The 27,564-nt window shown below is 40.2% G+C and overlaps 3 protein-coding genes and 1 long non-coding RNA gene across 12 annotated transcripts in view; 2 read left to right on the top strand and 2 right to left on the bottom strand.

The window, feature by feature from the left end:
* The window catches only part of LOC109966872 (uncharacterized), a 52,220-nt gene extending 46,118 nt beyond the window's left edge, over positions 1–6,102 (top strand). Inside the window, 7 exon segments of the mRNA XM_020612079.1 lie at positions 303–503; positions 505–592; positions 730–901; positions 2,485–2,585; positions 3,390–4,655; positions 5,097–5,206; positions 5,748–6,102. Coding sequence (XP_020467735.1) covers positions 303–503; positions 505–592; positions 730–901; positions 2,485–2,585; positions 3,390–3,584 — 757 coding nt within the window. The 3' untranslated portion in view covers positions 3,585–4,655; positions 5,097–5,206; positions 5,748–6,102.
* A 438-nt stretch (positions 6,103–6,540) lies between these two features.
* LOC109966837 (uncharacterized) lies at positions 6,541–8,525 on the bottom strand. Of its 4 annotated transcripts, none has more exons than XR_002275836.1 (2): positions 8,227–8,525; positions 6,541–7,394 (listed from the first exon to the last, which is right to left on the bottom strand). It is a non-coding gene; the product is annotated as an uncharacterized LOC109966837 (long non-coding RNA). The 4 variants fall into 4 exon arrangements; XR_002275838.1 differs by lacking the exon at positions 8,227–8,525 and adding an exon at positions 8,114–8,219; XR_002275837.1 differs by lacking the exon at positions 8,227–8,525 and adding an exon at positions 7,887–8,107.
* Positions 8,526–8,722: 197 nt separating this feature from the next.
* Positions 8,723–15,493, top strand: LOC109966836 (interferon-induced protein 44-like). Of its 2 annotated transcripts, none has more exons than XM_020612009.1 (8): positions 8,723–8,814; positions 9,272–9,806; positions 9,937–9,985; positions 10,407–10,602; positions 11,316–11,468; positions 11,608–11,731; positions 12,000–12,100; positions 12,594–15,493. In XM_020612009.1, exons 2-8 carry the CDS (start codon positions 9,335–9,337, stop codon positions 12,786–12,788), a joined length of 1,290 nt encoding a protein of 429 aa, XP_020467665.1. In that variant the 5' UTR covers positions 8,723–8,814; positions 9,272–9,334; the 3' UTR covers positions 12,789–15,493. The 2 variants fall into 2 exon arrangements, with proteins under 2 accessions (XP_020467665.1, XP_020467664.1); XM_020612008.1 differs by having other exon boundaries at positions 8,724–8,814; positions 11,560–11,731.
* A 105-nt stretch (positions 15,494–15,598) lies between these two features.
* Positions 15,599–27,564, bottom strand: part of rabgap1l (RAB GTPase activating protein 1-like) — a 97,403-nt gene continuing 85,437 nt past the window's right edge. For all 5 annotated transcript variants that reach the window (XM_020612004.1, XM_020612002.1, XM_020612003.1 and 2 more), the window contains 7 exons: positions 23,314–23,406; positions 19,914–20,024; positions 19,306–19,410; positions 18,702–18,785; positions 18,228–18,299; positions 17,410–17,610; positions 15,599–16,842 (listed from right to left, as the gene is read on the bottom strand). In XM_020612004.1, the coding sequence (XP_020467660.1) occupies positions 16,687–16,842; positions 17,410–17,610; positions 18,228–18,299; positions 18,702–18,785; positions 19,306–19,410; positions 19,914–20,024; positions 23,314–23,406 (822 nt within the window). In that variant the 3' untranslated portion in view covers positions 15,599–16,686. The remainder of the gene's footprint in view (positions 16,843–17,409; positions 17,611–18,227; positions 18,300–18,701; positions 18,786–19,305; positions 19,411–19,913; positions 20,025–23,313; positions 23,407–27,564) is intronic.

Genomic DNA, 27,564 nt, shown 5'->3' with positions numbered 1-27,564 from the left:
GATTATCAGAAAATCAGTAATATATAGTAATCATTTGGATGTGATAATAAACGTGTTCCACATGCATGCAGTTCTGCTGTGCTTGACTGTGCATATCGTATCAGCATTGTGCGTTTATGAATCTGTAGTACAGTTGTTTAGCATGCTTCCTGTGGTGTACTGCTTTTAACTGTATAGTTGACAACCATGAAAACTGCAAATATCATGGAGATCAACTGGCTGTGCACCAAAAAGCTCTGCAACAGCTGGGCCAAAAACAGCTAACAACTTTTCACTAGTTAAGAGTATTTTTGTTTCAACAGGAAGAGGCATGAGCTGATAGAGAGTATTAAGGCATACAAGCCCACAGTCGACTCTGTGTCCCAGGCTCGAATCCTGCTCATTGGATCAGTTGGAGCTGGAAAGTCTAGTTTCTTTAATTCCATCAACTCTGTGTTCAGAGGCCACGTCACCGGCCAGGCCATGGCTGGTAGCTCCACCACCAGCCTCACCACGCAGGTTAGCTCCTCTGAGGGCTGGAAGCACACGGGCGGGGCTTAATATAGATGACATCAGCGGTATCCTTAAAGGTCACCTGCCAGACCGTTATCAGGTAGAGTTGTTCAGTAGAAGGAAATACATTTTTAAACTCCAGTATGCATGGACAATGTTAAAGCAGATGTATATTTCATTTGGCATAAAATTGTGGAATTCTCTAGAGAATGCCTTAAAGAGTTGTTCCTCTTTCAGTTCAACCCCTCTGCTCCTCTGCATTCGGACACCCACGGCTACCGTAAGTCTTCGAGGCCTAAGGACAAGATCCACTGTGTGGTCTATGTCATTGATGCCTGCAAGATCTCCATCATGCCCACAAAGCTGGGGGAAAAGCTGGAAGCTATCCGCAGAAAAATCAACTTAATGGGTCAGTAAAACTGAGTACCACTTCGTCATAATGAAGACATACATGCATGGTCTTAAAAATATGAGCATATGATTTCTGGACCTCAACATCCATCCATCCAATTTCCTCCGCTTATCCGGGACCGGGTCGCGGGGGCAGCAGTCCAAGCAAAGATGCCCAGACTTCCCTCTCTCCAGACACTTCCTCCAGCTTCTCCGGGGGCATGCCGAGGCGTTCCGCCCCTGGCTGCGCCTAGAAATTCTGTCCATAAAGATAATGAACAGAACCAGTGACAAAGGGCAGCCCTGCCGGAGTCCAACATGCACTGGAAACAAGTCTGACTTACTGCCGGCGATGCGAACCAAGCTCCTGCTCCGGTCGTACAGGGACCAGACAGCCCTTAGGAAAGGGCCCCGGACCCCGTACTCCCAGAGCACCCCCCCACAGGGCGCTGCGAGGGACACGTTCGAATGCCTTCTCCAGATCCACGAAGCACATGTGGACTGGTTGGGCAAACTCCCATGAACCCTCCGCCACCCTGAAGAGGGTATAGAGCTGGTCCAGTGTTCCACGGCCAGGACGAAAACCGCATTGTTCCTCCTGAATCCGAGGTTCGACTATCGGTCGAATTCTCCTCTCCAGTACCCTGGCATAGACTTTCCCGGGGAGGCTGAGGAATGTGATCCCCCTATAGTTGGAACACACCCTCCGGTCCCCCCTCTTGAGCCTCAACATAATAAAAGAAATGGAAGAAGGAGCTCTATATGTTGAATATGTAATATAGGAATTTTACTTTACTAATATTTTTAAGTGTATTATATCTTTATTATTTTATAAAGACTGTACTTTGTAACATGCTGTGGGCCACACAGTCATGATAAAGCTGACTTGGACTTTTTCTGAACACCACTAGCTCCAGTGTATTCTTGGGAATCTGTTCTTAAGAAGCCCCTAAATGTGACCTGGAGCTTTGGTGTCAGGCAGAGCTACATGTGGGCCTCCACCCACCTAAGCACAAAAGCTTATAAATGATCATTCAGCAGCAAAGCAATATGCTTTTTGAGATTCTGGCTACTCAAGGGAGTGAAATACTGTAAGTGATCTTGTATTAGAATGGGGTAGCTGCCCCTTGGCTTTGAAAGGAGCTGGTGCACTTCTGATCACAGCATAGTCCCATTCTGTTCCACATCATGACTGGTGTCTGTCTCTAATGCAATGTAATAATCATCATTTCTCAGTCTCTGCAGTGCTGGGGGAGCGACAGAGCCTTGGCACAATATATCAACTCTATATGTTTAAATAACGATGCATTCCTCCTGAACTGGAGCTGATTCAGCCAAACGGCTCATTTGCAAATGCTTACATATGTCATACACTCCTGGCTGCCACATCTAGCCATCTGTTATACAGTGGCTTCAGAAAATATGCAGACCTCTTTCCTTTTTGCACAATTTAGATGGATAAAATTGCCATTTTTACTCATCGATCTACACTAAATCACACAACAAAAGTGTTTTACACATCCTATTTCACTATTGTGACAGACTGATAGCAAAAAATCTAAAGCATTTTTGGAATTTTCTTTCTGCCTCTGTTGTTTTCAGGGATTCCTCAGCTGGTCCTGCTCACTAAAGTTGACGAAGCTTGCCCTCTGGTGGCAGACGATGTGAGAAACGTTTACAAGAGTGTCTACATTAAGGACATGGTGAGGATTTTAAGATTTAAAATCAGGCATCATACTGAGTAGTTACTCAGTAGCACTTAGCATTATGTCATGATTACCTTACCATTACCTACTGTTTATTTCCTCATCAAGTAAAATAAAAGTTTTTTCTAAGCAGGCCTACTTCATGTAATCTTCACAATTATTGTTTCCATGTTCTGTGAAAGAAAAAAATAATTCTGGACCTGTGTGGAAAGGACATAACAGCAAACAAAAACTACAGGCATAAAGTTTATTACATATATATGTATTTTTTTAATATTCAGTATGTATTTACACACACACACAGGATATAGATATGATTTTTACACTTTACAGACATAAAGAGTAGGTAGACCTAATGATGTGCTAATCGTGAAGTAATGAGGGACTGCTGAGTAATTACTCAACAAATGTATTAATGCCTGAGGCAACACATGCTGTACAGGTAATGGAGAGGTGAGGGGTCACATAACAGGAAGGAAGTAGATGAACTACTTTGCAGGCTAATTAATTAGTATGATATATGAATATTTGAGGGTTCACAAAAGTAACAGATTGAAATAATGAGTAATGAATGATTAGTTACTATTTTGCACCTTACAATATTTGAATGGCAGGAAATCAAGAATGAGTCATGAAGTGCGGAGTCATCGATTAGCCATAATTATGACCTAATCATTACCTAATGATTCACTGATATAGTATCGCCAAGTCTTACATTAGAAGCTATTAGAGAAGTGTTTATGAACAGTGCAGATCGTTCCTGATTTGTCCGTCATGTGTGTTGTGCGTTTTGTGATCCAGATGCAGGAGGCCGGTGCTCGGCTTGGTGTGCCATTGTCCTGTGTTGTCCCAGTGAGGAACTACAGTGAGGAGCTGGAGTTGGACCTGAACTGCGACATCCTGCTGCTCAGCGCCATCATCCAGATGCTTCGTTTTGCTGATAATTACTTCGATGAGATCAGTGACCAGTTCAGCAGCCTTAAAACCAAAGAGTAGAGGGTACTGTGTAGCCGGTATAATAACCTGAGCAACTATAAAGAAACGTCCCTTACACTGATCCATCTATATACTAACAGGTCATCCTGAGTTAGCAGGGAAGCTCAGAATTCTTCTCTGAAACCCGGTGCACCTCTTCCTCTGAAAGTCTGAATACATTGACTCATTTATTTGGATATTTCATCACAAGTTAACATTTATCTTCACTCCATTATCACATTATTAACCTTTGCATCATCATATTTTTGTTCAGCTTCAGTTACAAAGGCCATTTATCAGAACTAATCTGCACTACCTTCTTAAATCTTATTTAGGTGGCCAGAGAAGAATGATAATATTTGAACCTGAATCGCACCAAATGATAGCTCCAGTCTGGAAATGGGAGTCTTAGTCCTCTAAAAAAGAGAGCTGTGCACATTTACCTTTGCCCTGGTATCATCATCTACAGTATTCTTTCATATAGTGTTGATGTTGCATTAATGTTGCAAATATTTTCATCTAGGACTGAGTTTTGACAAATTTGGTAAAGTATTTACACAAAACATTTCATTTGTGATTTTGCATTTATCCAAAGTGTTTGTGACATTTTGGTCTTAAGTTATTCCAGACCATGTTTTCACCCATGTGTTTTTTCCTACCAGGAAAACAATTTTCTCAGATCTTTGTATTGGAAGAGAAAATTGCAATTATTGTTATGTTGTGTGTCCTTTGAGTTTTCAATGAAAATAAAGTTCTTGTTATTGGCCAGAGTCTGTGGAGAATTATTAGAAACTTAAAACTATTTGAACCCATTTTTAAGTGGGGGTGGGCTTAGTGCCCATTGGCCACCTCGGTGACATTTGACTGACAAGCGGCCTTGCGTCACTTCAAACCGGAAGCAACCCCGAAAGAAAAACAAATTTGCCGTGTGTGCCAGGCGAGCAACATTCAGTGGGGAAAATAAATAGAATAAATGAATGTATTAACGCTATTAGCGTTTGTATCTGGTTTGGCACCATGAAGATAAATGAGAACACTACTGGAGGGACACAAAGTTGTGTTGGTTCCTTACAATGCAAACCACGTGCCCAGGTAACATTAACGTTAACACTTGATCAGTCTTGTTACACACGTGAAGCCTGTCACTTTTACTTTCTCTGTTGATATCTTTAGTGATGAGGGTTTGAATGTCGTTTCTTTACTATCAATGATTAAATATGGCAGATGGATGGAGCATTTGAAAGCTTTTTGTCCATGCTGGCACAAGGTGAAGAAGTAACTTAGGACAGATGACACATCTGACCCAGCTGTCAATACAAACTTTTGATCCTTTGACAGTTTGAAGTCTCTTTAACTGGCACAGCAGAACCAGCTCCAGTCCTTTGACATCTGGTTACATGATTAAGTTAAAGCTGTAGAAACCTGCAGTCACTGTCTCTTATCCACCTGTTTACACTCTTCAGGTATCACGAATGGATGAAGTGTCCTGAGTTGCAGCATCTGACCGTCTCAGAGACTGTTTACACTCTTCAGGTATCACGAATGGATGAAGTGTCCTGAGTTGCAGCATCTGAGCGCCTCAGAGCCACTGACCCTGGAACAGGAGTACGACATGCAGGGTAGCTGGAGGGAAGATGATGACAGTAAGACTTCTTCTGTAGTAAATGTACAGACAGAACATGCTCTTATTCATCCTCTAAAGTAGTTGTTATAAATCTGAAGGCCTAAATAATAAAACAGAGCGAGAAGAAAATCTTTGGTTGAACCAATTCAGCAGTGTCTGGAAAGATAAATGTGAGAGAACTTCTTTTACTTTTGTTAACGTATTCAAAGTTAGAGTAGCAAGTTTTTAACATTCAGAATTCAAAGCTAACACATTGTCCATATAACAGAAGCTTATTTAATACAACTTATGATAGGATAAAGTGAAATATGATTCAGTGACTTTTGCTTTATGAGGTCAACACTGCTTTCAAGTTCTGTCCTTATGGCTTCCAAGTCATTGCTTCCAGACATTTGTACCATCATCCACCAGGTTTGGTAGGTTAAAGTGCTTATAAAGAACTGGTAATAATTGGATTTGATATGAAAATAAGACATCATTCTTTCTGAGGTTATGCATTGGTAAAATCATTCAACTTTTACTTAAAGAAAAGCTGTTTAATTTGACTTTTTTTGCCAAAGTGCACATTCATCATCTTGGATAAGCAGCAATGGGCAGATCCCAGTATAGAAGAGGAACAGTGCACAGTGGGAGATGTCAACATGTTCCTGACTGAGCCAACAGACCTCTCCTTGGCTGAGCTGGAGATCACGATAGCAGGTGATGCCCAGTGTGTTTATCTTAAAAGTGAGTCAAAATCAAAGGCTGAACAAATATCTACAGTCAGCCTGAGTGGTGGTTTGTACATCTGTCATTTCCTCTGTACATCTCTTTATGTCTGGACACTGTATTCACCTTGTTTTCTACAGAGCCCATTTACAGAGGCATGTGCACTGGGAAGGAGGTGACACACATGATCTAATTCGGGGGGTGGGGAACTAAACTCAAGTTAGACAAATCTAGCGTGTAAAAAGGTACGGTGAGATGTGAAGGAGAAACTAAAAATAACCGATTCCTCTATTGCCCTTATGTACAGTCATTTTTCAACAGAGTTTGATGCTGTTACTACATTAATGTGACTAGTAAGCATAGGCTAGGAAAATGAAGGAACGCTCAGGTGAGTAGAGGAGGAGAGGCTCAGAAGTGCAACACAGCAAATTAATAGTATAGCTGGCAAACAGAATTATCTTTTAAATGGCTCAGTTAAGAACAGGAAAGTATGATGCAGAAGTTAACTTGTAAGCAGCTTTGATTAAGTTTATAAAAAAAACTTGCCTGTTGCACATCCTCAAGAATGCTGCAGATGATGGTCTGGCCATGGAATGACATCTGGTTAAGCATTGCCTAAGATGGAAATGGAAAAAGCTTGAGCTGAAAGCAATACTAAACTGAAGAAATGATAAAACTTCACTGAGAAGCCATCCACAGTAATAAGAATTTGATGCAACATTTCACAATGGTCTGAACAATTTACTTACCATCTGAATTGTCTGGAGGTTTGTAGTGTGAGCCCACAATGTTTTGGGTTTTCTTCACTGGGCCGCATGCCTTGAGTTGTTGTACTCAGGTGCACTGCATTCAACAAATACATTGCAGTGTATAATATACATGAAAGGTGTCGAAATGCATTGTTTCAGTTAAACTTTAATGAAATAGTGGGGAAATGAACTACATAAATATTGTACAGTATATACATCTATGTGAAGTATGGTTAGTCCTACTGTTGTGCATTTTCCCAAAATACAGTAAGTGAACATGGGTAATAAAATACTAGTACAGTCAATAAAATTCTACAGGAATATTTTAGCACCTTTGTATGTTTTGATCACACCACAAGGTCTATATTCAGAATTTACAATGAAGCCAACAATGGATGAGAAAGCCTATAATGGTAGTTACAAAAGCTAGTGAATCCACCTCATTTCAGATTAGTGTCACCTACCTTTATTCATGAAGAACGTCCTTCATACAATACAATAAACCACCGCCCCATATGCTGCATCCTAAAAATGCCCGCCCAGAGCATCACTGAAGATTTGTACAAAATATTCTTTATGTATGAAATTAGACCATTGTTTCTATTGTTCTGGCGAACTTACCCATCCACAGCTTAGAGAAGGGATGTAGTGTCAATTTGTAAGGGAGGGAAAACGTAAAGCATGTGTTTCCCCATTGTTGATCTGGAGCATCTTGTATGTTGAGCCAACAAAGACAGGATTCTCCTCCACCTTGAATGTAGAACAAGAGTAGAATAAGACAAGTTTCACAAATAAATGATAAAAATTTACAATGAAAAATCTTCATTTGAAGAGCACATCTGTCTGTTTAGTATTTTCTACACAATATCTAACCCTGATAAGCACTGAGCAGTGAATTAATTTCACATGTGGTCTCCCTCAGTTGTTAACCTCAAAAAGGAAAATATTACAAGACTCCATTACTCGCAGCTTTTATACAAGTCATCCTCCAGTTAGTCTTCATTTCTGGATACTCAAAGACCTTTAGTAATCTAGATTTACACATGAAATTCTCTCCATTGTTAACAGGACACCATTCTTTAACGGGAAGTTACTTACTGATGGTTTCTGATTAAATCCTGACATTGCTTCCACTATCAATAAAACCTTCTGATATGAGTATGAGCTTAATTTAAAATGGACGGCTAAAGCTAAACAGCGTACGGAAGCATTAACATAATAACATTAATATCAACGTCTAACCAGGCGGTGTAGGCGTGGCCAATCCGCCGGTTACAGTTAGCTCTAGTTACTGGTAGGTAGCACGCACAAGGTGCTGAACCAAGAAGAAACACAAAACAGGCAAAACAATCACACGTCGCTGGATTAATAACACGCAGCAAACCCTCCTGACAAGCGCTCCCTTCCTAATCGATAAGCCCCGCCCACCCGACGACAGCCCATTACACTGGTACATTATCATAACATACCTAGATCGAAAGAAAGGTGTAAATCTGAGGTTTCCTGTTTTTAAATTCTTCTTAATAAATAACTGTAACTACTTTGACCCCCAAGCTTTTCACTTTGTTTACAGTCTACTCACACTCATGCTCAGTTCTGTTGTTTACTAATAAAGAAAATGTCATCCAGAGCAGCGTTTTTGGAATACTACGAATCCGGACATACTACTCGCCTCGCCTACTATACAGTATGGTAGTAGGCGGTTTCGGACGCAGCCAATGACATGAATGGGGTTTACAGAGAAATGAAAGTTAAAGTCAAGGCACCTAACACGTAGTGATAACCTTCAAAGTAAAATGACTGTTCTTATTTTAAATTGGGACAAAAACTGGAAAGTAAAAACAACAACAACAAGCAAACAAAAAACAACACACTTAAGTACATATATCCGACAGATAAGGCGGAATAGCAACAGTAGCAGTTTAATTTTATTTTAAATTTGATAAAGAAATACAAGATCACATAAAAAAAAACACACATGTTGCGTGTAAGATTCTTGTCATCCTGTTAAAAATCCTTTCCAGGCTTAAAAATGAAGACTTTAGAAGACTGACCTTAACTCTTACTTTGAAGGCACCTCTCTATGACTTCCTCTGCAACACCTAGTGCACATCTTCATCCATCTGGGAGTGGTTAAGCTCCGTTTCTCTCAACTTATTCTACTGACCAGGTAAAACTAAGCAGTTTTAAATATATTTGCCATATTTTACTTTTAAACTGTTGCCCGTTCTTAGGCTGTATTGACTGATATGCTACATAACAAAAGAGTTTTATCTAGCTTTTCTTTATAAAATTATAAAATGTAAAATATTTTATAAAAACAATAATGCTTAATTAACAAACTAATATTTAGTTAATATTTTGTTACCAAATCACTAAATTACTTAAAGGTGCTATTAATTGTGATAACATGCTTTAGGTACTGAAGTGCATTTGAATGGTGATGTGTTCACTTATTGATGTACATGTGCACCAAAGCCAGGTTGAAATGTCTGGTGCATTTAACTTGAAATAGCTGTTTTAGTGTGTTAACCTGGAACCTGCATCTGTTCTAAATGAGCCCAGCTGGGTCAGTTAATCTCACAAAAACCCCAAACAGTATTTTTCTTCATTTTTCTTTAATGCAGTCTATTTTGACACACTACACTAAGTGAACTTCATCAGGAACTTCAGTGGAACAACCATCTAACATGAACTCCAAGCTAACCAGCAGCCAGTACCAAACCATCTGCTCCCAGCTGGGAAGAGTTAAACTACAGCTGCTGTACAAAGCCAGCATCCATGGTTTCTCTGGGGCAGCCTTCCACCAACGATGTGACTTCCACTCTCCTACAGTGTCTGTGGGATACAACGCCTCTGGTTTTGTGTTTGGAGGCTATACTAAGCAACCTTTCAGTCTGTCTGGTCAGTATGCGCATGATGACCGGGCCTTCCTTTTCACCTTCAGTGGAGAAAAACTCATTAAGTATCCAGTCGCTACTCCTGGAAATGCAGTGAGAATGATTGCAAATGCTGGTCCATATTTTGGAGAAGCACTGGTTCTTGTCAATGGAAGCAAAGCAGTGGTGCATAGCAATCCAGGACAATACTACAACTTCCCTGCTGCAGAAATGCATGGCAATGACCTGAACCTGACTGAGTGTGAAGTCTATCAAGTGGAAGGTAAGCTCTTTCTGAACAACCAAGTACTGATGCATATTTGTATCTCACAAATTAAAAATCAAATAGCTGGAAGATATTTTATTAGAAGTGGACAATGCTGTTTGTAAAACTGGGTTTTGCTTTTCAACAGAAACCCCTGAATTTGAGAAGCCCTGGAGGCCAATGATCTGGGAGGCTGAGTAAGTTGGACTGGGCACCACTTTACATCACATAATCACCAGACTATTCTTTACTGAAGCGTGTCACACAATATGAAATGACTTTAAGAAATTATAACATACACTACCCTATATGGGAATAGATTAGCCACAGGCACACCATAATGTGTAATGTGCTTGGCTGTGCATACTATTTTGCATTATAAGGACATCAAAGTCTATTTGACGTGCACAAAAAAAGGTTGGTGACACCCAGATTAGAAGCAACTGAACTAGCTGTACTAGTTTGCTGTGGTATTCATGCATATAGATCCACCCAGTTAAAGTTAACTGGGTTGATTCGGGGTTAGGCAACTTAAAGTCACAGTGCTGCTGCTAAACATACTACATATGCACACTATAGCCTTTCAGATGATTTTTAAAACTGTTTTTGTTTCAACAGGACAAGAACAGAGATGATGAACAGCATTATGCTCTATCGTCCCTTAGTCAACTCTGTGTCCCAGGTTCGAGTCCTGCTCATTGGACCAGTTGGAGCTGGAAAGTCTAGTTTCTTTAATTCCATCAACTCTGTGTTCAGAGGCCACGTCACCGGCCAGGCCATGGCTGGTAGCTCCACCACCAGCCTCACCACGCAGGTTAGCTCCTCTGAGGGCTGAAACGATCACTACATTAACACATTTCTGCTTTCTGTCATTGTAAAATTTTTATAGATTTTCCAGCCTTATTTTGTCAATAATAAACATTGTTATTATTACTACAATTGCACTGAAACACATGATGAATAATCTGACAAAAATCTCATAAAATCCTGCCACCTGTTCCACCACAGCACCTCCTATTCTACTGAACCAGAGAAAAACATGATAAACATTATCACCCACCACCTCGGGGTTCAGAGGCCACGTCCCCGGCCAGGCCATGGCTGGTAGCTCCACCACCAGCCTCACCACGCAGGTTAGCTCCTCTGAGGGCTGAAACGATCACTACATTAACACATTTCTGCTTTCTGTCATTGTAACATTTTTATAGATTTTCCAGCCTTATTTTGTCAATAATAAACATTGTTATTATTACTACAATTGCACTGAAACACATGATGAATAATCTGACAAAAATCTCGTAAAATCCTGCCACCTGTTCCACCACAGCACCTCCCATTCTACTGAACCAGAGAAAAACATGATAAACATTATCACCCACATGTTAGCATTGCTTTGCCAGTCCTGCATATACAGTCTTTTCAAAAAGGCATCATAAGTTACTTTTGTGTTGTCAGGTCTACAGATTACAAATAATTTTCACCATTCACATTTCTGTGTGATAAACTCGATTGCGTTTTACCTGACAGTTTCGCACCTACTCGGTCAAAAATGGGCGAGAAGGAAAAACTCTGCCAATTGTCTTGTGCGATACCATGGGATTGGAGGAAAACATTGGGGCGGGGCTTGATGTGGATGACATCATCCCCATCCTCAAAGGTCACCTGCCAAACCATTACCAGGTAGAGTTTATCTGTTATATTCAGACAAAGAACACATGGTTACAGTTTTGTTTCTGCAAAACAAATGGTCTCTTTCACCTGTATGACTCAGTTCAACCCCTCTGCTCCTCTGCATTCGGGGGCCCACGGCTACCGAAAGACTCCAGCTCTCAATGACAAGATCCACTGTGTGGTCTATGTCATTGATGCCTGCAAGATCTCCATCATGGCCACAAAGCTGGAGGAGAAGCTGGCAGTTATTCGCAGAAAGGTCAACTTAATGGGTCAGTAAAAGTCATTCAAGTAATGGCAAAACAATACAAAAATAACTAATTTCGTAACAAAAAAAAAAAAAAAATGTGACGGCATACATTGTCCAACAAACAGCTGACTGCAATATCTATTTTCCTGTTAGAAAATACTGTATACAAATGGGGACGTTTATTATATGTCAGACTACACTTGATTCACTGGATTTTAGAGGCAGAGACAGAAGATCTTCAGCTTCAAGTCTGTAGTACATAAAAGTGTTCATCTTGTGTTGGTTTCCAGGGATTCCTCAGCTGGTCCTGATGACTAAAGTGGACGAGGCCTGTCCGTCTGTCGCACAGGATGTTAGGAACATTTATAGGAGTAGCTACATCAAGAAAATGGTGAGACTAACATCAGATGCAATTAAAAACGAAAATTTTAACATTTTGTCTGCTGTTTGAATTTTATATTCTTAGTTTTGGCCTTGATGGAAGGAATGGCATGTGCAACATGAATTTCACTGATTTTGTTTGTATTTGTAGCTCGTCTTATTTATTGTCTGCTTTGTTTGTATTTGTAGCTCGTCTTATTGTCTGTTTTGTATTTCACTTGCTACAGCTGTATGTTTTCCTCTTCTGTGTTCTTTAGGAGACAGTGTTTAGTTAATTGAGTTCTACTTAAACAGCGATGACTCAAGTTATAAATGTTTCAAACATATTTAAATGGTAGTCCTGACACAAATACAAAAATATAACACAAATCAACCTCCATGCTGTGATAACGACTAAAGGCACTAAAACTTGACTGAACTTAAGTTAACGTGGTCCTGGTGGTGTTAAAAAAGCACGGACTTTCCTTCTCTGAATCTTATGCGCTATGCGTTCTGTGATCCAGGTGCAAGAGGTCAGCGATCGGCTCGGCGTCCCATTGTCCCGTGTCATTCCGGTGAAGAACTACAGTGAGCAGCTGGAACTGGACATGAACTGTGACATCCTGCTGCTGACCGCTGTCACTCAGATGCTACGCTTTGCTGATAATTACTTCGATGAGCTCAGTGACCAATTCAGCAGCACTGAAACCAAAGAATAGTGGGGAGTCATACAGCAGATGTTCATGTCTTGTCCAATTGTAATGACACGTCCCTCAGAATCACCCATGGTACAGCAGGCGAGGACGTCTACTGTAGTTCAGGTTTTCTGTAGCAACATCATGATTAAATAATATGTTTAAAAGTTGTAGTTTGGTATCTGCATTTTATTATAATGATGCTGTGGCACATGTCATTACAAGCAAACAAGATTGAAAAGCCACCGTATGATCTGTCATTTACGATATCTGCTAGTACAGAGATGCATTAGCATGACTTTATGTCATTATCATGTCGTTTGTCCTGTCTACAGGTGTTTTAGGCTGCAGTCACAGTTAGCACACTGCCAGTCAGATGACCCTTATCATAGCAACGTTGAAGAAGTGAAACATAGAATAACCTTATCAAACAACAACAAACTGCTCCAAAATACATGGGCTTGCTTGTGGTTAAAAACAAATCCAGTAGTTCATGCTTGGAAACTGGTAAAGGAGAGCCCTTAAATATCAGTAATGGTGAGCTGAAGTCTTGAGCCTGAAATCACATCACAGTTTAAACACAAAGTAAAGAAACAGGTTCAAATTGCACTGCCACTTAGCTTTCCACGACATTTTCTTTGATTACTTTTTGCCTTCCATATTCCGCCACTATTATAGAAACTTTATACAGTTGAAGATGTATAAACTGAATCTAACTGAAACTGAGAAATCAGTTATGTTTAGCCGGCCATGCGGGAAGTCTCACAGAATTCCAAAACCTGAAAAATGTGTCTGTTGAAAAAACGGAATAGAAATCTGAATTCCCAAATAAAGCCTTTATTATTCCTAAAATGAATAATTCCAGTCAGTAACTTGTTTAATAAAAGAACAAACTGCATAAATGAACAGAAAACAGAGACTTATTAATGCAGGTCAGACGGTTCTGTACAGCAGACAGTCGGCTGAGGTGCAGTCCCTCCCTGTGCAACAGGACTGACATAAACTGTAAACCATGCATCACACCTCTGATTTACTGCCTGCTTTTGCATCATTGAAACTACCCATGAATTAGAGTGGATTATAAATTGGCAGCTGTCCTCACAATGACAGTAATCATCAGTTAGAAAATAATTATGCTCTGTGCTCAGGATAAACAAACGCATTTTGAAATAGTGTTTAAGATATCACTGTTGTGTTAGTGCATATAAAACACGGGGAGCTCTCGCCAACTTGGCCACAGTTTACATGACACTGGTTACACATCGTTGTAACAGGAATGATGCATGATAGTGAAAGAGGAACGTCCTGGAAACGCAAACCACACCTGGAATTCAATGATATTTAGCCAGTCTGCTTCCTTTTTTCTCTCGTTCCATGATACGAGTGCATTTCCTCTAATGGAGCCGCTCACTGGCCACCAGTAAGAGCAGGGTGGTCATACTGGGAAGCTCCTGGTGGAAATGTGCGAGAATGATATTCTGCAGATTAATTTACAAGATCAGATGACACGGTTGTTGGTGAGGTTGCTTCAGGTCACTGGGAGCACAGAGGAAGACCACCGGGGACGGAGCAGAGGGAGACGCTTATGGCACAGCTGACGCTCACCACCGTTTCAAACAGTCTAATCAGCCAACGACTTCAGGCATCAACTGAAAAGGCAATCCTGTTGAGAATAAACCGCTTCAACTTCAACCATTGGAGTTATAGTGCAGAACAAACATACATACATCCAAAAGCACACACACAAACAAGTATACACGGGATCGGTCAGAGTCCAAAGGCTGATTTCAGTGACAACCGGACTGGAGCATGAAGCAGGGCCGTTGGCCCCTACACTGCAGCTGTTGAACATGTGGTCACGTTGAAGCAAAACTAATTAATGGCTGTTGTCCCTATCAGATATTAACACCTATCAGTGTAATAAGTGTGAGCCGTGTTGTCATTTCTTTTATAGTCAGTTTTTTATTCAATTTAATCTTTTTAGCGGTTTTAAATGGGGCATCATCTGTTTGTTTTTTTATCTATCTTAGATCTTCCCCTGCTAAAGATAAAATGACAATAAGTGAGCTGTTAATCTGCAAAGTGTATATGAATTTTATTTATATCCTAAAAAAAAACTAACAAACCTTCATTTCTTGGGGTTTATTTTATTACCTTTAAGTCACAGAAGATTTTGGTATCCACAGCTATGTTGTTGTCATTTAAATGCTAAATCGACATTTACAAAAAACACAACAAAGGTATTGCCACAGCTGTGAAAATGGTCTTAGCACTGTTTAGCAATGACGGGGAGTATTGAGCCTAATCTTGTTTATTTATTTAGGGATGTACTGTGCTATAAAACAGATACTTAAGAGCCTACAGTGTGTTATAATTGTACAATTACCTAATTTAATGTGGTGACAGTATCTACAGATTAAGATATCAGGTATGAAGCAATGAACACTTCCAATACTTTGTGTGGGTGTTGCCTGCATAATGTTACTCAATGCAGAATGATAAACTCCAAGTTTACTGTGCCTGTTATCTGACTCTGTGGAAGCCATTTGTCATTCTGTTACAAAATGAGGAGAGGAAAACAGCTTCTTGTGAAAGCGGAACATAAACCCAAATATAATGGCTGTTTACAGACACCAGAAGCAGTTGGTGTAACTTAAAACCAGATCAGAGGGAGAGATTTAGCCTGTATCACCACATTACTGCAGATGTGTGCTATTCTGTTATAATTCCAACGGAATCATTTAAAAAGTAAAAATTGCTATTTTTTTCTTTTAAAATAGGAAAGTGATGGAAAAATGACTTTGCTATAGCACATTTTTAACTATTTGTATCCCAAATAAAATGAAAATAAGTATAAAAGTTATGAAACAAAATGGGAAGAGCGCGCCTATTTCTGTTGTGATCACAGCTGACCACTTTCAAAAAACGATGATTGCCCGTTTCAAATCTGCGCACAAAAAGTAAAAATGCCTCTTAAATACCAACAAGCATGAGCTGGGATTTTAACAATTCAAATCAGCGAAATTCAGAGGGGAGATTACAAACCTCAAGTCAGTTTAACCATCACTGGAAGAACAGTAGGAACAAATCAAATCTTTGCGCGTTGTCACTTTGGCTCGTCAGCGTTTGGACTTGATCAAATCGACCACACACTGTGCTTACGTCAACATCTAGAGATGACATTCAAATTTCAGACTGTAGAAAAAAAAGATAATCTCCTTGTGTTTTTCCTTTTCTTCTCTTCAAGAACTGTACAATTTGATTAAAAATCAATAATTAGTTATACATATGTATAAGACAACATTGTTTACATTATATTACTATTAAGAAACAGCTTTTTGTTCTTGTTTAAAACTCTGGATGCAGTATTCCTTTTTCAGTGTGGTGGCTTTGACACTGTGTAGATTTTAGTATATGTGATGGAACTGTATCACTATCATTCAAAATACTATCCTTCCTGTGAGGCTGAATGCAGGTTTAATTCTCAGCTAGCTAGAAACAATCTTATGCAGATAAATTGCTGTAACTCCACAGTAGCAACGTCTGTCCACAAGGTGGAGCTAAATTATTGACCTACATGACCACTGTTGGTGCATAATCAGAGCGTAGACATCCAACTCAACGGAACAGTGTCAGCAACGCACCTGAACCTTTAAATCAGCTTCAGAGCTCACTAATTACCTCTCACCTCTCTCATCACCTGTGAAGCAGAGAAGGTCAAAAGACACACGAATGTAAACATAATGAGAAAGACAGGAAGCTGATCCAGTCCCCCGCCTGTTCCTTGCAGTCCAAGAAGCTGTTGAGCTCTGCTTTACCCCTGGCTGAAAAAGGAATACCGCGTTTCTCTGCTGCTTGTTTCTTCTGTTCCTTAGCTCTAGTGTGCATCCTTCAAGAGAAGGACAACGGGAGGGAAGGCTGTCTAGGCGGGGCCTTCCTTCGGAGAGGACGGGGTCTGGGATGTGGAGCTGGACGACGAGGAGGCAGAGCTTTTCAGAGAGCCCAGAGTCTTGCTGAACCACGAGTTCTTGGCTGCCTGGATCTCATTCATCAGGACTCCCCGCTGGTGCTCGAGCTCCTGCACACCGACATGAGGAGGAGAGAGCGGTTAGCAGGAGGATCACAGAGGAAACTGAGCTGAATGTGGACCTTTTGTATGGACCTCTAATACACCGCCCTGTGTCATGTGGCTGTGTATTTAGCGTGTCATCGAGAACACTGAGGTAACAAATGTCGGTGGCTGAAAGTTTTAAATTAGCAAGGCGCCTCATAGCCAAATGGTTACAGCACAGCCCATCACATGCCCCTTTGGGTTTGGGACAGCAGTGGCTCGACGCTGACAGCTCAGTCACAAGGCCTCTCTCTCTCCGTTTCTTTTCGGCCTCTCAACAACTACTTCATAAAAATAGAGGCTAAAAGGCCCAAAATAAACCTTTTGAGAAATGTACTGAATTTTCAGGAAGCTCAGTTATGTCACTAATACTTACAAATAAAATTATCTACAGTTACTTCTTACTCCTGCGGATCTTTCTGACAGCTTTAGTTACTATATCAATTTCCTCCTACAGACTTGGTTTATTTCCCTGCATCTCTGCAGAAGTCGCTATTGTTTCTGATGTCGTCACCAGTCCGTGATGTTGCTGACCTGGATGCGGCACTTGGCCTCCACCAGCTGCAGTTTAGTCTGGGCCAGCTCCAGCTCCAGCTGCCTCAGCTGCTCCTTCAGCCCGTCCTTTTCCTCGTCCTGTGGCTCGGTGGATGTCCTGTCCCTGTCAGGGGACGATGTCTGAAGGGAGCCCAGGGTGCTGAACAGGTCTCTACAGTGCTCACAACCCATTATTTTACTCTGCATGGGCACACAAACACACATGTTAGCAGAGACTGGTGGGTAAACATACTGCATAGACTGCATTTACAGGCAATAAAAGATGTAATACAAACTCTTAATTCAAACTCTTAGTGCAAATAAACACATAACAGCAGTGCTGTTACACGTTTACTGTATCTAAAGAGGGTTCTTTCTCTCTTTATTTTGGTACATTTTTAAAGTCAGTGCTCCACCAGCCATCAGTGGAACACACGTGGAAGTGTTACATTAACACTGACATGCTGTATATGGCAGTGTTAATGGTTCCTCTCTGTGTCATGTCTCACTATAACAACCAGGTTTCAATGTGATGTGATTTCTGTTTTAATATGATTTGCTGTAACATCAGAGTCACCTGATCTTTACCAGGGCATGAGGTGGTACTCCACCACAACCGCAAAGAGCAACATCACATGTTTGACAAAGGATAAATGAGTCATGTAGGACCATTTGAGCAATCAGGTTCTTTATTGGTGTGATGCTGTACCCACCGGGGCCCATCTGGTTGCCTAATGTGAACTGGAAAATCCTTTGTTCTGTGATTTAGTTAGGAGTTGGAAAGTCTGATCTACAGAGCAGTAACAGTGCATCCTCACCCTGACGATGTCCAGCTCTTCCTTTGTTGCTGCCTGCTGTTTTTCCAGCCTGGTGCTCAGCTGGGAGCAGATCTGGAACATGAAGAGGTTGGGTTTTATAAAAAATAACATGTTTCAGATACAACACAAGAAATACACAGACTCTTTTAACCAGGATTTTGTTTTTCTCCAGGAAAAATCAATTGAGCAGCGTGATATATGTATCAGTCTTTGTGGCATGTGAAGAATGTTGCATAAACAAATTAAATCTATACATGTTTTGTATACTGGTCTGAACTAGTTAGCTGATATGTCACTTTTAAACAGAATACAAATGTTAACATGACAGTTTTACAGAACATTTTTAAAAACAGTTGCTCATAAAAAAATACTGTGTGAATAATAGAAAAAGTAAACAGAGTATACAGATCTTTGCTGTGAGTAGTTTTATAGCAAATGTGTGCTGATGGACTTAGGTTATTAAAACTGTCACACCTGTTTGTATTCAGCTATGATCGCTGTGGTTTTTTTGATCTCCATCTCCGCTTTCTCCAGCTCCCTCCTGAAAACTTCCTTCAGCTGGAAACGGCAGAACAAAAACATACGAGTGTACATTAAAGAGGATGATAAGCTACCCTGACAAAGCACATTAACATACTATTTATGCAAATGCAATGTCAGGGTGACAGCAGTTGCACAAATTCTGAAGACTCACACATCTATCTGGTCAAATCTGGTCAAACACTTACTGCACCAGTCTTTCTTTAAGGGTTCATAAACAATAACCTTAGCACAACTGGTCACTTTGGTGTAGACATCACTCATTGACCTACAGTCCAGACCATAAATATTTACACAGTTTTTGTGTCTGTATGTGTCTTATTGTCATTATAAACCACACAGTGAAGCCATTAAGGCAACTTCGAGGGAGGATTGAATATGCTGCTTCCTGAAAACTTTGCCAAATGTAGTTTTTCATTTACATGTATTGACTGAAATAGTGTACCAGAACAAAGCTTTGAGTGAAAAGATCATCAAACCAACTGACCAACGAGCCCTGTACTGTAGATTGTTAAGGTAAACCGAGGGCAGATGTTACCTGAGCCGTCTCCTCCTCCTGTCGTCTCTTTTCCTCCTCGGTCTCCACCAGACGTTGCTTGGTGCTCAGCAGCTCTTTGTTCAGTACATCAGCCTTGTCTTCTGCCTGAGTGCACGCACACACAGAGAGCATATGTTTAACACACAATCTTCAACTGCAGCACAGTACCACTGTCACACAACCGCCAGTGAGCACAAAGATACAGTTGAATCAATATAATCTTTACTATTCAGTCATTATAAAGGCGCAGTACAGCTGCACTGGTTGTTTTGTGAAATGATTATAAGCAACTCAACAAACAATTTGAAGAAGTGAAGAAGTGCGTTATCAGGAATGACGATGAAATGCTTTTGTTTACAGCTATATTTGTCTGTTTATGTTCCCATCAGAGTGAAGGACTGAATTATCTCAGCTTCTGAAATTATTTCAAGTTGCTAGTTGTTGCACCTTTCAAAGCGCATATGCATTGAGCACATTAAGTTTGTTACCAACAGTAAATGTCAGCAATTGGGAACAAACACTACCTGTAAACACAACATTGTTACTCAAAAATCATGATATTCTTATAAGTTTGAAATAAGGTAGTCTGTTGTCATCTTGAGGTTCACCTGGTCGAGGTCGTTCCGAAGGGCGATCTTACTGGTGACCAGTTCGTGGGCCAAGTCATCATTCTCCTGTTCCAGTCGCATACTCGCCTCCTGAAGACGACGGTTCTCCCTCTGCACACATGCAGCGGCAAAACCCATTAGTGTCTGTGATGTCAACTGAGATGTGTTCATTTTACATGTGAGGTGCACTTCTTAGATGAATACTGCAACAGAAAGTTTATTTATGTTTATTTATAATGACTCATAATGTTCTGGTTCACGTCCAGCCAGAACCCTCGGTGTCCCTCTGTCCCTCTCATTTGCTTCCATCTCTCTACTTGTAACCTTCTAATAGCACGAGAACAGAATGAAATGCCCAAAAGACAAGAGAACACTTTATAGTAGTCTTAACTGTGACCACCACACACACAGAACATCTTCTTAAAGTCCCCATTGTAAACCATTAGTGGAGTGTCATGACTACTGGTCTGCCTGTAAACACTCTCACGTGATGGCCCTGTCTCAACGGGGCAAAACAGTTGTCATGGTTACGAGCAATCACCTGACTCTGATATCCTTTCACGTTTACAATAATGACCTCCTCTACCTGAGTTTCTATCTGTCTATGTTTACATACAGATACAGCACAAGCATGAATGGTATACAAATACACTATATAGTTCATCACAAAGCACATTTAATGTAACTATGCAAATATAAACTAGCATATTAATACACCTGAACATCTACAGTAAACAAAACCTATTAGGTCACATCTCTGTGCAAAAGGCTTTCTTCATTTGGTTTCACATCGACTCATATAAGCAGCTATGAAAAATACAAACACTACCAGCCTGTAAGGTGTCATCAGTGAACAGACGCATCTCTGTCACTCTCTAGTGCATTATACAGTATCATGCATCACACAGAGAGATACCAAAAGGATAAAGGAAAGTAACATATAATGTAAAGCTTCCCTGGAAAGAGCCCTTATGCTTCTCTTCAGATTCGGTTTTCTACTTCCTGCAAGCAGAGAAACGGTGAGTATAACATGGCCAAACAGAGCAAAGGCCCACGCTGTCTCAGTTAGTAGGGATGGCAGTTAAACATCTTGCCAACAAAGCTGTTGGAGCCAACATGGTCAATAAACCAGAAGATATCAGTGGTTAATGTCAACGAATCAACAAAGAATAAGCACCAAAAGCACACTGTATGTTCAAACACTCTTAATAAAACCTTTGTAGGAGCAGAGGCAGCTTACCGTGCTGCTGTCCACAGTCACAGTCTTCATATGGAGCCTGCAGCAGCACAGACTCAACTTGACCACATGATTCCGACAGTAGTTTCCCTTCTGTCTGACACTTCCCGGTCTCAATCTCTCTATCTCTCACTATCCATTCTTTCCTTTTCTTAAATTGCTTTTATTTGTATTGAGACAAAAACAGCTATGAAAAAGCACAACTGTCCAGTCACACATAGATGTTAGACATTTAAAACAAGACACACTCTTTGTGCCTTCTCGCTCTATAACAGTCATCCCACTGGCTCTGGTCCAACTTCATATCTACAATAAAATTCTTCCTTCTGTCCTTCCAGAACCAGCAGCTTTAACAAGTTACACCAACAGGGGAAAAAGAAGCACATGGAAATGTAGTTTTTGTTTCTGTATTTTACTTTAATATGACTTTTCATCATCTCACAATGACTTCTTCATCAAGCACTGTCTTGACCAGGAAACTGATCAGCAACGGGTTTAAGCTGAAAAGGTGTTTGTACCCGAACCTTCAAAATCATCCAAGGAAAATACCGAAGCCTTTCACAAGCTAAGAAACACAGTCCTGCTTTTCAGCTGGATGGCTGTGCATTTCTGAGATCATTCAACAGGGGCCAAAGAATTTCCATTAGTCCTGCAGGGCCACATTTTTATACATTAGGCAACGATCGTGACGGGTTTTGATTTGAACATGGGTCGGAACAGTACAGCTCGAAGTGTTCTCATCATTCCAGTACATTACAAAGATAAGGCTCAAAGAGCAGCGTGATTTAAACAGCTGCAGGGAACAGTGGAGCAAATGCCTCTAACGTTGTCAGCAGTGAACTTCACTGCCTTTAATAATTACTACAGCTAGGGTTCTCTAAGTGATACAGTGGTCATGTAAGACAGTCACGGTAACCTTTATATACTGGTTCTCAGCAATGGTCAAAACAAAGGCCTCTCACCTCAATTAACTCTTGAAATTAGCTGCTTTTTGAACAACTAGGAAAGAATATCAGACCAGTTTTCACTTGATGGGCAGCACATTGTTGTATGTCACCCCCAGCAATATACAGTATTATGTTGAGAATCATACTGATGTTCCTCTCTGTAAAGTCACTGGCTATGTTGTAGTTTGCTTGCTAGGAAACAAAAGCTGCGAGAGCTGTGAAACATCTGTAACCTAGCGGGAAACAGAAACCAAAAGAAAAAACTTGGGCCTTTAAATCATAACTTGTCTGTTAGTCATTTACTTCAAACCGTCTTGTAAAACAAAGAGTACAAAATCTCTAAGAATCTGTCAGCTACTGATAAAAGATAGATGCTTTCCATGTTCCACATGATCTGCAGGTACAGTACATGTTAAAGATGAACTTCAAAATTCTGAAATGTTCCTTTAAACTTCATAAAAAGTCTGAAGACAATAATAATGTAACCTGAACATGCAAATTTAATCAGTTCCTACTGTGTCCTTTTCAAAAGCAAATTTGAAAAAGAGATTTAAACAATGTCTGGTCTAAATAACAAATAAAAACAAGAATGACAGAAGGAAGAGAAGGAAAACCTTTAAAATGAAGTGGACAGAGGCTGTCCGTTGACACTTTACTGTGTGTGTCCAGATCTTATTTTATCTGCCTCTCCTCTCCTGAGGAATCAGACAAGATGACACTACCGCAGCTGAGCATCTCTGACAACACCCTGGCAGCTTCGCCCAAAAATACATTTCCCCAGATGTTTAATTCAATGACGATGAAAAGTTGGTGCTGTGTGAGCAGTCGCATTTCGACCCAGGACAGTGTCACAAATATTAACAACAAAGGCACAGTTTGACAAAACCGCTGTGTTCACAGGAGCTTTCTAATCTTAGGAACATGGTTAATTTTAACAAAGAAGGACTATTTAAAACATAAAAACTGCTTTTATCACAGAGCCAAGTGTTTTCTTACCAACTCTCAGACTGAACACTGACTAGCTGCTATGTTAAAACCTACAGAAGACGAAGTTGCTCTCATATCAATATGCTGTATGTGCTTGTGTAACGCATAACAAAAAAGGGGGATGTGTATAACTTCACCACATGGCAGGAAAAATAAAACAACATGCTACAAGTAACAACGGTAAGAAAAGATTTGTTTTTACATATTAACATGTGTGTGTTTAACTTGCCTGGTATCGGTCGATGGGGTCTTCTTGTTGGAGCTGGCTCTCCCTCAGTGTCTGATATTCCTTCTCAAACTTCTTCAACTTTTTGGTTGGCACCTGAAAATGACAGCAAAGTTGTTGATTTTACTGTAAACTTCATGTACTATTCCCAATAACGTCTCAGCCCATCCCAGTTGTTTGTGAGAAAGGAAAGAATGTGTGTTCATTTATTTAGAGAAATAAAACAAGGGTTCTGCAATAAAATGTGACATTTTAGGTTTTAAGCCAAAGAGCGATTTGGCTCATAATGCACCAGTAAGTCCCTGACATAATTTGGAGCCAGACCATGTAGAGCTTTGAAAACCTTGACTAGTGGCTAGTGTAAGGTGGAACAAACAAGGGTGATGTCGACCATTCCTGTTCGAGTTTGTCAGTAGTTGGACTAGTTGGACATGCGTGACCATTGTACTGTAAGCCCTGAGTACATGCAATTACAGTAGTCTAATCAAGAGAAAATAAGGGCATCCGAGATCTGACTGGCAAAAATAAATGTATTGTTATTGTACTGGATGTGGACATGTGGGCGTGAAGTGAGATGTTCATTGCAGAACGAGTTTCAGTTGTAACAAGATGCTGAAAGATGTAGACAACTGATATTCCTCTAACTGAACGATCTCTGAATATCACTACTGACATGTTGTGGTACTGTGGTTCATGCTGTGTAGTTTCAGTTTTCTATTGCACAATCTGATTCGTTAATGGCAAGTGCAACTTACTGTAAGTGCAACAGTATTTTGTACTATGTTCACACTAGATACGATATGAAAATGCAAAAGGCCCACACTGCACATACAGCAAATCAGGCACTTCACAACATGTCCGACCGTGGCTCAGCCAGTTGCCATCGTTCTATGAAATGTGAGGTAAACAACCAGCATGTCACTGGAAGTCGTTCATTTCCTCCTGAGGTGAAAGACAACAGAACGAGTCTTTTAATGCAGTCAAAACTCTGACTCTATTGTGAAGGTTTGTTTACATCTGTGATAGTACAGTACACTGGAGTAATAAAAGTCATATAGTCAAAAACAGCACTTTTAAACATTTCAAGCTTAAGAATAATCTCATATTTCTGAATGTTACCTTTATAAAACTGATCAGAATAAAGATCTGAACCTGTGACCTCTAAGTTGCAGCTGCTCGAATGTAGAAAGGCCAAACAGAGTTGAACTGCGTTCGCTAAAGGCCACAGTGTAGTAAGCAAACAATCGTACTTGTTTGTGTTGTGTAACAGTCTCTGAAATTCACTTTCACCTGAACACTTAATGGTCATGTATCTCCCTCAACACACGAAAGGCTACAAATGTTAGCTCAGTGGGTTTAACCAAACACTGACGACTGACTGATACAGAGCTGCATCTGTGAGTGTGTCTGCTTCAGGTTGGTGGTAACGCTATCTCCCCTGTGTGGAAACAGCGTTACCATAGCACCCACCGGCTGGGGATTCCAGGTCAGTCACATGACGCCTCTTCTGATTCACTGATATATACACTCACCAGCCACTTTGTTAGCCTGCACAGCTGTATGCACTTCACTGTGACACTTCCACTTTAACACCAAGTTTCAGTTTTTGATGAAACTGTCCTAAATGTATACATTCAATTATATTTTTCTTATTGAGGTCACAGTTAAAGGTGGTATTGTACTGGACTACACTGTATTTAGAGGTGTCTATGTTTTTGCCCTTCTCAGCTATATACTGTACATGAGAGGGTCAGAATATTAGGAACACCTCTGGGTTACAAAGGAAATAAAAATTCCTGACTGTGCTCTCATTTCATCAAGTTTAAGTATTTAAACTATCCATCTTTGCTACTTGAGGTAAACTTTACTTACTCTGTTGATCCCAAACAAACCAGAAACATAAAAAGCATAATTCCTTGCACGGCAGAAGATGCTACATGATAGTCAGTGTTAAGAACAGTGAGTACCTAAGCTTTACTTCACTGGATACACGTTGGCTTCCTGCTGTTTTGAAGCAGGAAGCCAACATGTATCAGCCTCTACCAGGACCTTTGCACACTGGTTAATAATTGTTTTATTGTAGCAAAACAATGCAGATGAATGGAACATGGTGTTTGCCTTTAGGCACGAACACTACCATGGTTTGGCGTTTGAGTTCCATTATATCAGAGTCCACTTTTACTCATTAAGTTTTTTTGCAGCTATAGATTGAGGAAGTGACCTGCTATGCTGCTTGAAATTAAAAAAAATGTTTTTATTCTTGGTGGTCAATGTAATTGGGCCTTTTTTAGTTCTTGAATGTTTATATTAGAGATACCAAAGGTTTTTCACCTGGCAGCAACAACGTAATCTGTGTGTAATAACTGTGTTTAACCTGAGTTGTTACATCTGATCATTTTAATGTCAAACACTGTCATGTTTTAGTGTTTACCTCCAAGAAATCCTGGAAAGAGGACTCTGACAACATTTTACTTCACTATGATGCACTTAATCTGTGGTGTTCTTTTGAGGCTGGATAAATGAGTCCAACGTTTAAATTACATAGCTCATGTTTCACACAGTGAAATACAACAAAAAGCAGCCCTTTTAAGATAAACCGATAAACATGTGGTTTCTTCTGTTAGCTTCTCTGACACAACACAACAAAGCAGTACTTAAAGGGCACAGCTTCCTTTTTGGCCCACTTGTTTGTGTGTGTGCTGAAACCTGTATGAATGAAACAGTATGTTTATTAATGCTGAAAACATAAACTCTATGTACGAGAGACAGGAACAGAGAGGGAGAGAATGATGTGTGTGAGTGTGTGTGGCTCCTGAGATTTTATGTATGTCTAGATTTGTCATTTTCATTTTGAGAGTCGAACACACCCACACCTCTCTCTGGTTTGTGCTTTCACCTCCTCTCACAAACCCATTTAATGCATTTAAGCATTCTCCTTCAGAATCTACCCCACCAACTAAACAAACTGCTGGTGTCATATTTTCCAAGCTTCTTATTTGCGATGACAAACTCAACCTGCCAGTAAGTCAGATTTTTTTTCTCCATGATGTTCAACTTTCCACGAACCATAGTTTGTTACTGCAGGTAGAAATTACTGTGACAAACTACACATAGTGTGTGTGTGTGTGTGTGTGTGTGTGTGCATTTTGTTTCAATCAAACTCTTTTCTCTTTGCCGTTTCATGATAATGACCCAGTTTCTCTACCAATTATGATAAAACAGTTTCTGCCTCAGTGTTAGAATGTTTAAAATGATAAAACCTGAACTGAGTTAGTTAAACTGAGTTAATGTACATGTTAGTTTTGTATGTACAGCTAGTGTTAAGTGCTGTATGAGTTACAGGTTAGAAGAAAACTAATCGATAGGCAAGCTGAGGTCTAGCTACTGATTATAGAACCTGCTGCTTTCCCTCACCCCTAAAACATACAAATACTACAGTACGGCTGTGTAATGAAATGAAACTCAAAACTGGGCTCTGCTTGCTTGTTAGAGGCGAGGCTTTTATTCAAACATACAGATCCAGTGCAATCAGACTGGATCCCCAACTCCATGAGCATTCCATAAAAAGAGCTTCAGGGTGCTGTCATTTCTCTAAATCGGTTGTTTCTTTAATTTGTAGATTTTTTTTGACTTGTCGCTCTAGTTGGATTGTAAACATCTGTTGCACAAAATATGTTTTTTGAAATATATTGTATAAAATGACACAGTTACGAACTGCCTGATATTCACCAGCATTCTCTGATCATTTTTTAATTCCCCGACTCTTGCTGCCCACAGAGAGACTGCTACCTTTTACAGCGATGTTTTGTTTTTATCACTTAGCAGAGATCTTTTACTAGAGTGACTTAAAGTCAGTAAAACTACTAAATAAATTACAATTCTCAGATCACATTACAAGTTATATTCCTGAAATTCCAGGGGCAGAGCTAAGCCTGCTCTGCTCCGTCACAATGATCATGTACTGAGCTCAACATCTTGCTGAAGGCCACTTAAGCAACTCACATGGTTGCTGATACACACAAACAGCCACACACACAGTTTCACGGGCTCTAACGAGTTGATGCATCACAAAACCTCGTGCTTACATACCACAATTTTCAGTGTCGATGTGAGAGGCCAGATTGAGGACAGAGGTAATGCAATTTAAGATGTGACCTGGTGCTATAGGAAATCATGCCAGACCCACTTTTAGATTCTTGACCTGACTCTGTACAGCACAAAAGGGAATTGGTCCCAAGCCTCCAAGATCGCAAG

This window comes from Monopterus albus, unplaced genomic scaffold, assembly GCF_001952655.1.
Source record: "Monopterus albus unplaced genomic scaffold, M_albus_1.0 scaffold120.1, whole genome shotgun sequence".
NCBI classification, from domain to species: Eukaryota; Metazoa; Chordata; class Actinopteri; order Synbranchiformes; family Synbranchidae; genus Monopterus; species Monopterus albus.
The sequence above is the reverse complement of the archived record's forward strand: the minus strand, read 5'-3'. Positions and strand labels throughout refer to the sequence as shown.